Source organism: Poeciliopsis prolifica, unplaced genomic scaffold (genome assembly GCF_027474105.1).
Source record: "Poeciliopsis prolifica strain line A6 unplaced genomic scaffold, Auburn_PproV2 SCAFFOLD036, whole genome shotgun sequence".
NCBI lineage: Eukaryota > Metazoa > Chordata > Actinopteri > Cyprinodontiformes > Poeciliidae > Poeciliopsis > Poeciliopsis prolifica.
Window position 1 is genome coordinate 339,122 of NW_026562411.1, and position 10,879 is coordinate 350,000.

The 10,879-nt window shown below is 47.4% G+C and overlaps 1 protein-coding gene across 1 annotated transcript; it reads left to right on the forward strand.

The window, feature by feature from the left end:
- The first annotated feature begins 3,666 nt into the window (after nucleotides 1-3,666).
- Nucleotides 3,667-10,769, forward strand: LOC129374595 (actin-related protein 3-B). Its single transcript, XM_055053104.1, has 12 exons — nucleotides 3,667-3,843; nucleotides 6,416-6,471; nucleotides 6,713-6,837; nucleotides 7,175-7,285; nucleotides 7,364-7,459; nucleotides 7,534-7,641; nucleotides 8,504-8,647; nucleotides 9,016-9,189; nucleotides 9,292-9,384; nucleotides 9,462-9,587; nucleotides 9,708-9,791; nucleotides 10,204-10,769. Exons 1-12 carry the CDS (start codon nucleotides 3,800-3,802, stop codon nucleotides 10,297-10,299), a joined length of 1,257 nt encoding a protein of 418 aa, XP_054909079.1. The 5' UTR covers nucleotides 3,667-3,799; the 3' UTR covers nucleotides 10,300-10,769.
- The last annotated feature ends 110 nt before the right edge of the window (nucleotides 10,770-10,879 follow it).

Consider the following 10,879-nt stretch of genomic DNA (forward strand, 5'->3'; position numbering starts at 1 on the left):
ATAGCCAAGTATCTCAAGGATCACTGATGCTGAGTTGTAGATCAGCTCATTGGTTTCTGTTATGGTGTTGGTAGGGATCGTTCTCAATGCTGCATTCACATTCTCAATGAGACTTTCTGATGGTACTTCACTCAGCCGTTGTAATTGGCGCCGGGGAGGCCTGGTTGTCATTCGGGTCATGATTCTCTCTCTCAGGTCAGCAGCTGTCTCGTTCAGCTCTGTTTCGCTCATTGGGGCCGTGTATCCCCTCCCCCCAACTTGAGATTGACGATATATATATATATATATATATATATATATATATATATATATATATATATATATATATATATATATGTTTTATCTGTACTGACTTGTGGTTTCATTTTTCTCCTCAATGTTTGCAGATTTATATTCTACCTATTTTTTCTGAATATTGCGGCTTTCTTACATAAACTATGACTGACGGTGGTGACTGGCTCCTCTTCCTCATGATGAAGTCATCATCACTTCACCTCTTCCACCAGCTGAAAATGGAACAATAAATTTAAAGATGACTTTTTAACGGCGCCTCTTTAGGACTTTGTCTCAGCAGAATCTGAAAGTCCAAATGTTTCCATGGTGCTGCTGCATCTACCTGCTTACTTTATCAACCTGTTGGTTCGTTCACATCATCGACAGCTGAAGCTGCTGAGGTCAAAGATCAGCTTTGGGTTTTTTTAACAAAACTTTATTGCAGAAACAGTCAAACACAAACACACGTCTGCCACAGTATGTTGAGTGACTGGCAGCAAAGAACCAACAGGTTACATAAAGACATGAGAGCAAGTGACACAACAGGTGATTATTTGAAAACAAAATAAACATAAATAAGCAGCTGGAGTTATTGTACGACGTCTTAATCAACAAATGGATAAATATCAAAAACCAAACAGAGCACAGCAGCATCTTTGTCTCAGTCATTTTTACAGAGTTGTTGAACAGAAGTGAATTATTTTTTGGTAACATCGAAGGCTGTGGATCATTTTCAAAAATGTACATTTCTGTAGGTAATATTTGGCCATAATGATCAGGTTATTAACTATAAATTCCAATTTTGTGTCCAAAAGACAAATGACAAATATAACATTGTTTCCCGATTTGGTGAGGCAGACGCTATGAGGCCCAGGCAGGAGAGAAATGATGTTTCCAAAGTTTCCAAAAATGTCCATAAACCGTCCACAACGCAGGCAGCACAGCTGAGCAGAAGCCAGAGCTCAACACTGGGAGCACTGGGAGCACTGGGAGCACTGGGAGAACTGGGAGCACTGGACATACGAAGGACAGCAAACAACTAAACATGCAACAGAAAGAGACAAAAAGAGATGAGGAACAAAGGACACAGGGGGGATTAATACACAGAGGGTAATCAAGGAGACGAGACACAGAAAACGCAACATGAACACAGAAAAAAACGACACACTGTTGGAAGTTAAAGTTGGAATATTTAAATTGTTGGTTAGTAACCAATTATGAAGATCCTCCCAAAATTTAGATGCATAACTACAAGAAAAGAATAAATGTTGCAAAGTTTCCACATCAGATGGACAAAAGGTCCAGAAGGATTTTCATTTTCCATTGTCTTTGAGACCCTGGAGTTGAGACAAATGAAAGATAAAGTGGCTTTCAGAGGAAACATTGGCTGGACCTCACAGCAATATGAGAAAAACTTTTCTCATGTTGTAAACTAAGAAATGATTCCTCTTTTGAATAAGACCCCAGCGATCTGAAGTTAGTTTTCTACAAACAGGATTCAGATCTGGATGAGGAGGCCAGGTCATGAAACGGGTCGGTCCAGCCCAGACGGACCTTGGTTCCGATCGCAGCACAGATTTAGCTGCATGCTCCTCAAATCTCTTCTCCTGCATATCAAATCTTGCAGCAAGTGTATAAATATTAATAATATAATATTAATAATTATTTATTGTAGAGACTTCATCTTCAGTACGTTCAGATGTTTTTTGTGGCCTGATGTCATCCCAGCTTCTTCTGGAGGTTCTTCTTCTTTTTGGTAGCATGTCATATTGTTTTTTTATTGGCCAACTTAACGTGCATTTACCTGTGGTCATCTATGATCCGTCCATTAACCCCTGTCCATCAGGAGGTGCTGCTGCCTCTCCAGCCAACGTTCCGGGTGAGAGGCGGGGTCACCCTGGACAGGTCGCACGCACGCACGCACGCACCAAAGGGGAATTTAGAAAGACCAATTAATCTGACAGTCATGTTTTAGGACTGAGGGAGGAAGCTGGAGTACCCAGAGAGAACCCTCACATTCACACGGAGAGCCAATAATTCAATTCAAAAAGTTAAACTCAGTTAAGATATACATTAATTCCATACACACATAAAGTGTTTATGTATGTTATTCTGATAATTTTGGTTTAAAGACAGACAGATTCATATTTCTTATTCAGTGATTTTTTTCCACTAGGTCTGCACCATTGCCATGCTAGCGTAGCAGGAGGTGCGCTGGGTGGGTGGAGTTCCTCAATGTTCTAAGTTATAACGATCATGTTGCAATGTAACAGCTACAATGAAAATAAATATGAAAATTCATAATACAATGAAGTCACAAAACTAGTTGAAAATGATATTCATGATTTCCAGTAATGAGCACATTATTTCTCCCTGTTGCTCATTTATGTTAATGATGTCATGGTGGGAAAAATATGAAAAAAAAAAAACTAACCCCAGCTGGAAGTGTCCCCAAAGTTCTGACACGGAAAACAACAAATCACCAAACCAAAGTCCAGTTCAATATGGCTGACATGTAAAAGACTTGCAGGTTTATTTGGACTTTCCACTTTCTGTTTCTTCTTAAATCAGCAGCATTGAAGACAGCGTGCTGTTATTAACTTCTTTCTTCACAAGACATTAAACAAAACAAAAAACCCCAAACAGCTTTACTCAGTGAGTAAAATTTGTTTTTACAACATAAAATATGGGTGACCCCAGACGGAGCCTTACGGTATCCCTCAGGACAGAGCAGGAGACAGAAGAGCTTCATAATGCAGATCTGATTTTAGAGGAGCTGCACTAACTCCTCCCACTGAGATCCAGCAAGATGAAACATGGAAACGCTGCTGAGCCGTTTGGATGCGGCTCCATTCCTGCAGCAGAAATGTTCAGTTTCTCCGGTTTTATCAAAATCCATACTAAAAAAAAGCACAAGACATCTTCCTTTGTTTCACTGGATTTATTCAACTTGATTTCAGATAAGTTAACAAAAAACCCTCCAACTTATTTACAACTTGGCATCTTCTGTGGTAAGTTTGTTCTGTTAATGAATGCAGTTTAGTGACACTAGAGTGACTTTGTTCTCAATAATCAAATAGAAACTGAGATGACAGTGAGACCGGAAAGACATGCAGCAAAGGTCAAAGGTCAGGAACTGACTGCTTCGGGGCCTACCGCTACCCAAGACTTATTCAATTAACTGAAACATGACTTTACAGCCAAACAATAATTCTTCAACATTTAAGGAAACACAGAAACTATTTGTTTAAAAGCTTAAGAGCTTCTTTTTTAGGAACCTCCGGGATTTGAACCAAACAGCGGACCTGAAACGTTTGGGTGACGCCGCCTGCCCTCGGGCCGCCCGAGCTGCCGGCTGGCTGCAGAGGAGCGGACCCCGCTGAGTGACAGCCGCCCCGCCTCCGCCATCTTGCTTCTCCTTGGCTGCCGAAGCCGAGCGCGGAAGAGGAAACGGTTGTGTGCGGGCTGAGCAGGTTCCGCCCGTCCTCCAGCAACAAGCAGCGCTTCAGCACAGACCCGGGCAGAGATGGCTGGACGGTTACCGGCGTGTGTGGTGGACTGCGGGACGGGGTAAGCATCTCGGTCTCGGTCCGGGGTCCGTAGGGCTCGGTCCCCGGTCCGTGGCGCTCGGTCCCCGGTTCTGTTTACCAAACTTTGACTGACAGCACTGTTTCTAACCTGGTGAACAAACGGAACCAACAGAACCGTTTTAGTTATTACGGGTCGGTTTCTTCCAGGGTCTCGCGATAGCTGCCCTCATTTCCCAGTTAAACCAAACATTATGAATCCGTTCAGCTACGCATGCGCGGTGCTACTTCCTACACTCAGCCGACACTTCCTCATTCAGCCTTTTTAGTCCATATATGGTTGTAACTCGGCACCAGAACCCCGTTATTATACCGGGACATTACAGGACCCGGTTCTGATTCTGACACTGGGTTCACCCTGCGGCTCTGCAGGGATAGTTCTGGTTCTGGACATTTGGATCCAATTCTTGTGGAGACACTTCCCTCTGGCTGAAAACCAGTCTGGAGCTCTGACCCAGTTCTGCAAAAACAAAAAATGAGTTCTGGTTCTGTTGGAGCCGATGCAGTACTGTGCAAAAAGGCCATCCTTGTTCTCCCTTACGGTGGCTCTGGATAGTAGATCTGTTGGGTTTTTAGTTGGTTCTGATCTGTTGGGTTTCTGGATGATTTTCAGTTATTTTTCTGGACTTTGCATTGTGGATGACTTGTGATCCGGTCCAGCAGAACCTTATGGGCCAGCAGCCTCCTAAGAGTTTGGCTGGACTGTGTCAGTGGACCTGATGTTCAGCCGGTTCTGAAATGGTTCGGTTCGTGCAGAAAACGGAGGAAAGTGCCAGAGGCCAAAGAAAGCTGAAAGACTCTGAGAAACCTGGAGGAGCGATGGCGGACTGACCCAGTCCGTCCTCCTGAGAGGCTCAGCTCAGGTTCTGATGATGTCATCAGCTGTTGCTGTCCACAACATACACATAAATAAAGAACACAGTCCACAACATAGAGCGAGATTTAGAGCGGCCATCTTGGAGCGGTCAGCTGCTTATGTGCCTGACCGGCGCAGTGAATCTCCAGCACATTTAATGGATCATAACTCGCAAAATAGTGAACAGATTTTCACAGTTGTTTTGCTGTAAACCTCATTGAAACATCTATCAAAGCTCCATTGACAAGAAAGTTATTCTTGAAGAAACCGATCCATCGTTTCAGCATATTTAAATATTCTTAGTGGGAATCTGAAAAGATTCAGATTAGAATATTTTGATATTGATGTATGATGACTTTTTTACAGAGACACAACTAGTCCTAATTTTTTAATATAATATAAATATATACAATCATAGAGAAACAAAGATGATTAAATAATGATGAACTTGGTTATATTCATAATGTCTATACAGGTTTTATCATGTTCTCCAGCCGAGGAGCTTCAGACCTTCATCAGTGCCTCCTCTTCCTCACATCGTCTTTATGAAACCTAAAACAGGAGCCATCTTACTGTAACAGTGAAACAATCACACATAAATTACAGTTTGCCACTAATCTAAACCAATATAAGGCAATAATTCAAACTTGTTCAGATTTCCTAAGTCTCTGTTGGCCTTCATAGCTGAACCGGTGTTACACCAAACACTCTCCAATATTAGCTGCTGTTTGCTGGTGGATATTATACAGTTTAGTAATATTATATTCACAAAATATAAACGGTAATATGTCCATCTTACTTGTGAAACGTAAACCCTCGAGCTCACGACAATAGTCTGAAGATCTGAACAAAACTATCTGGCGGTGCTGAGACTTCTGCTGCTGTATGGGTTAGCCAAGTAGGAGAGACCACCACTCCAAGATGGCCGCTCCAAGATGGCCGCTCCATGTTTGCAGAGCAGACAGTGCGGTGTCTGTGGTCCACAAAGTGAGAATTTCACTTCCTGTTCTGCAGCGGTTCTGGGTTCTGCCGGACAGGTCGTGATGGTGACGCTGCAGCAGTGTGCGGTACCGACCCGGATCAGAACCGTGCCACAGGTTGGGCTCCCCGGCTGCGATCGCTGCATATTTGCGGCGTGTTGCGGCAGGTTGCAGCCGACATGCTGGGACTGTTCTTTGAAATCAGACGGGTTGCAGCAGGACCAGGGAAACGTTCTGTAGAGGCGGCACTCTGGTGGTGATGATGTTGATGAAGGGCAGCATCATGTTGGGTTCTGTTCTGGCCCGGATCAGGAGCCCTTCCTCAGAAGTTTGTCTGTAAACAGGAAGTGCTTTGATCAGGTTATTGGATCATGTCCTGTATTGTTAGAGCTGCTGTTTGGACCTGGAAGGGTTTTGTTGGGTCAGACAGACCAGTGGACATTTGGACCCAATTGGAAAGTGGTGACGTTGTGGTGATGTGGAGCTTGGGCTGAACACAGCAGATCTTCAACAGAATGGCCTAGTCAAAGTCCAGACCTCATTCTGACATAAATGCTGTGCCTGGACTGAAGGTTCTCCAGAACCTGAAACAACATGGAGAACATTGACTTCCTATTGGAGCCCAACCAGAACTGGAACCATAAGCAGATTAAAATAACCGGGCCGATCAGAACCTCTGGGCCGGGTTCAACAGTAACTGGGCTGTTTTCTTCTCTTAGTTACACCAAGCTGGGCTACGCAGGAAACACCGAACCGCAGTTCATCGTTCCTTCATGTGAGTAGACGGGAAGTCTTGCTCCTGCAGACAGTAAGTCTTCCTCCAGCGGACAGGAAGTCTTCCTCCTGCGGACAGGAAGTCTTCCTCCTGCGGGGAAGTCTTCCTCCTGCGGACGGGAAGTCTTCCTCCTGCGGACGGGAAGTCTTCCTCCTGCGGACAGGAAGTCTTCCTCCTGCGGACGGGAAGTCTTCCTCCTGCGGACGGGAAGTCTTCTTCCTAACCCTTCTTGTTTCTTCAGGCATCGCCATCAAGGAGTCGGCGAAGGTGGGCGATCAGGCCCAGCGGAGGATGATGAAGGGAGTGGATGACCTGGACTTCTATATCGGTGATGAAGCTGTGGACAAACCCACGTACTCCACCAAGGTAAGAGGTCAGAGTTCAGCTGTCAGGTTTGGCCAGAACCTCAGGGGTCACGCCTCCGGAACCTTCTGGACGGTTAGATGTATTTGCACTTTATCCAACTGGACCGGTTCAGCTGTGTGCGGTCCATGTTTGCTTTGAGTACTGGTGGACAAGACGGGTTCTGGAGGTCCAAACAGAGTGAGGGTCATCAGTAGGGTCAGGGTCCGATCCTTCATCCAGAGTTCCTCTGATGCTGTGAGCTAGATCGGTTCTGTTGGACCTTCTGGTCGGTGAAGCTGGTCTCTGGGCCAGGAGGTCTTGCTGTCCTCTTACTGACCTCTGACCTCTCCTGCCCCAGTGGCCGATCCGCCATGGGATCGTGGAGGACTGGGACCTGATGGAGCGCTTCATGGAGCAGGTCATCTTCAAGTACCTGCGGGCCGAGCCGGAGGACCACTACTTCCTGCTGGTAAGTTCTGGACGGGCCATCAGACCCGGCCTGGTTCACGGCCTGCTCTATGGGTCTGACCCGACCTCCTGTTTGCAGACAGAACCTCCTCTGAACACGCCGGAGAACCGAGAATATACGGCCGAGATCATGTTCGAGTCCTTCAACGTCCCGGGGCTCTACATCGCCGTGCAGGTCAGAGGTTCTGGTTCTATCCGGCTGCTCCTGGTTCTGTTTCATGGTTCTGATCCCCTCTCTGTGTCTTGCAGGCGGTTTTGGCGCTGGCAGCCTCCTGGACTTCCAGGCAGGTCGGAGAGCGGACCCTGACCGGAACCGTCATTGACAGCGGAGACGGCGTCACTCACGTCATTCCTGTGGTGAGTCCCCCTTGGGTTCCCCCGGCATTCCTCCTGTCCCCCTTGAGTCACCCTGTCCCCCTTAGGTCTCCCCTGTCCCCCTTGGGTCCCTGTCCCCCTTAGGTCTCCCCTGTCCCCCTTAGGTCTCCCCTGTCCCCCTTGGGTCTCCCCTGTCCCCCTTAGGTCTCCCCTGTCCCCCTTAGGTCTCCCCTGTCCCCCTTGGGTCACCCTGTCCCCCTTAGGTCTCCCCTGTCCCCCTTGGGTCACCCTGTCCCCCTTAGGTCTCCCCTGTCCCCCTTGGGTCACCCTGTCCCCCTTAGGTCTCCCCTGTCCCCCTTGGGTCACCCTGTCCCCCTTGGGTCACCCTGTCCCCCTTAGGTCTCCCCTGTCCCCCTTGGGTCTCCCCTGTCCCCCTTGGGTCTCCCCTGTCCCCCTTGGGTCTCCCTGTTGGATGCTGCAGGTGTTTCTGTACGGTGGCCTGGAGGTCCAAACCTGCTGCAGACTTGGGAAGCTGTTTCTGGTTGTCCTGTATGTGTGGTGCCACCTGGTGGTTGCTGTGGCTCACTGCAGGTCGACCTGATGCTGCATTTAAAGCCCAGCTCTGCTTTACTGACCTGGTTTAACAGTTTTCTAAACGTTAACCAGTTGTGTTCCTCAATTTTTCTGAAGGATCTCCGTTCAGCATCAGAGAAGTTTTTTAATCTGCTGCCTCTGCTCTAATAACATTTTTATTAAAATTAAAATGTTAACACTGAATGTATTGGAAACATGAAAACAGTCCAAATGAAAAGGATGAATGAACAAAAACCTGATATTTAAGAGCCGATTTCCTGATCATTTGTCCTCTGTCCCCTGTTGTCCTCTCTTTTCTCTCCGGCCCCAGGCTGAAGGCTACGTGATCGGCAGCTGCATTAAGCACATCCCCATCGCTGGCAGAGACATCACCTACTTCACCCAGCAGCTGCTCAGGGACAGGGAGGTGGGCGTCCCCCCAGAGCAGTCCCTGGAGACGGCCAAGGCGGTCAAGGTGAGTCCTCATCTGGACGGAGATGAATGTTAATATCACCCTGAATATTAACGTAAAGGTTGATTGGATCAGTCTGGCTGTTTGACATCAAGATAGAACAGGCTCTGCTGTTCTTCATGTGGCCACCAGGTGGTGCTGTTGGCCTGTTTTAGTTGGATATGAACATCAGCTGATAGAAAACTAAGCAGGTAGAAATCCACTGAAGCTTCACTGAAGCTGGTTAAAGCATGATCCCTCTGATCATGGATCAGAGGGATCCATGATCAGATCCCTCTGATCATGGAACTGATCATGGATCTGATCATGGAGCTGATCAGAGGGATCAGCTCCATGATCCCTCTGATGTTCCCCGTCTCGTTCCCTCTCAGGAACGGTTCAGCTACGTGTGTCCGGACCTGGTCAAAGAGTTCAGTAAGTACGACTCGGACGGGTCCAAATGGATCAAGCAATACACCGGGGTCAACGCCGTCAGCAAGAAGGAGTTTACCATCGACGTGGGCTATGAGCGCTTCCTGGGCCCGGAGATCTTCTTCCACCCAGAGGTCAGTCTGGTTATTATTGCACAGCGACGCAGCGGGTCCGGCTGCCCGCATTAGGCGACCCGACCCGACTGCCGGAACCTTCTGACCCGTCTTTGGTCCCAGTTCGCCAACCCGGACTTCACCCAGCCCATCTCAGAGGTCGTGGACGAGGTCATCCAGAACTGTCCCATCGACGTTCGCCGTCCGCTCTACAAGGTAACCGCGGCGTCCCGGTCTGGCCCGGCCTGGTCAGGTTCTGCGGGTCCATAAGCCAAATGTTCCTCCTTCCTCAGAATGTGGTTCTGTCCGGAGGCTCCACCATGTTCAGGGACTTTGGCCGGCGGCTCCAGAGAGACCTGAAGAGGACGGTGGACGCCCGGCTGAAGCTGAGCGAGGAGCTGAGCGGAGGAAAGCTCAAGGTGGGAACCGCCGCCGCAAAGTTCCCAGGCCTTGTTTTACAGTGGATCTCTGTTAAACCTTCCAGGCTTTGCTTTCCGGTTCTATTTCCATTAATCAGCCTGGTTCTGTTCTCTCTGCAGCCCAAACCAATCGATGTTCAGGTCGTCACTCATCACATGCAGAGATACGCCGTGTGGTTCGGAGGATCCATGCTGGCATCGACGGTAAGCATCTGCAGACGCTAACATTAGCGTTAGCTGTTGACTCAATAACCACACTACTGATGTTAGCATCCACACTTCAATGGTGGCCATTAACATAGCTAACAACATGCATGACAAGTTCTCACCTCCCATTACCTCACATCCAACACATAAGCAGTAAGCTAACCCTAACATTAACATTAGCATTGGCTGCTATTGTGGGTGCTAACATTAACATTAGCATTGGCTGCTATTGTGGGTGCTAACATTAACATTAGCATTGGCTGCTATTGTGGGTGCTAACATTAACATTAGCATTGGCTGCTATTGTGGGTGCTAACATTAGCATTGGCTGCTATTGTGGGTGCTAACATTAACATTAACATTAGCTGTATCAGTTTCTGGTCAGCTAACGTCTTCTTCTGCTCTTCAGCCCGAGTTCTACCAGGTCTGCCACACCAAGAAGGACTACGAGGAGATCGGACCGAGCATCTGCCGCCATAACCCCGTGTTTGGGGTCATGTCCTAACCTGCTGGACCCTCTGGACAGTGAGGGTCTGAGCGGCGCCGTCAGACCCGGTTCCATGATTTTCAGACAAAACCAAACGGATCAGCCGGGAAATTTATCCAGAATTTTCGTTGTTTCTTTTGTATTTTCTTCTGAAATATGGGAAAAGCCAAGAGTATTCCTGGTTCTTCGGACCTTTGGGAAGAATATTTATAAACAATAATGTGGACTTCAGGCTCAGTTCCCCTATAGGTACAACAGATTGTTGAGCTTTTGTCCAACTTTTTCTTTCTGCTCGGTTCTAACCGGTTCCGTTGATCCGCTTAGAGTCTGTTTTTGCTTCTAAAAGTTTTTATGTTTCAGTCCATGAATTGATGCCAGTACCAGTACCAACAGAACCTGCAGCAGCTTTTAATAAATTCAGACGTGACGTTCTGATCAGTTTGTGTATTAATGCAACGTTCCAATAAAGCCGACCCGTTCTGTCTTAAGAGTTTCTGTCTGGAAATTCTTCATCTCAGGTGTTCCGGATGTTTTGGGTTATTAATGAGCCGCCTGGACCAAAAGACAGAGGATGGAGCCCGTCCTGCTGGTTCTGACG

Coding starts and splice junctions, on each gene's coding strand:
- LOC129374595 (XM_055053104.1), top strand. CDS start 3,800: ATGGCTGGACGGTTACCGGCGTGTGTGGTGGACTGCGGGACGGG. Junction 6,472..6,712: donor GCAGTTCATCGTTCCTTCAT/GTGAGTAGACGG, acceptor TTGTTTCTTCAG/GCATCGCCATCAAGGAGTCG. Junction 6,838..7,174: donor AACCCACGTACTCCACCAAG/GTAAGAGGTCAG, acceptor CTCCTGCCCCAG/TGGCCGATCCGCCATGGGAT.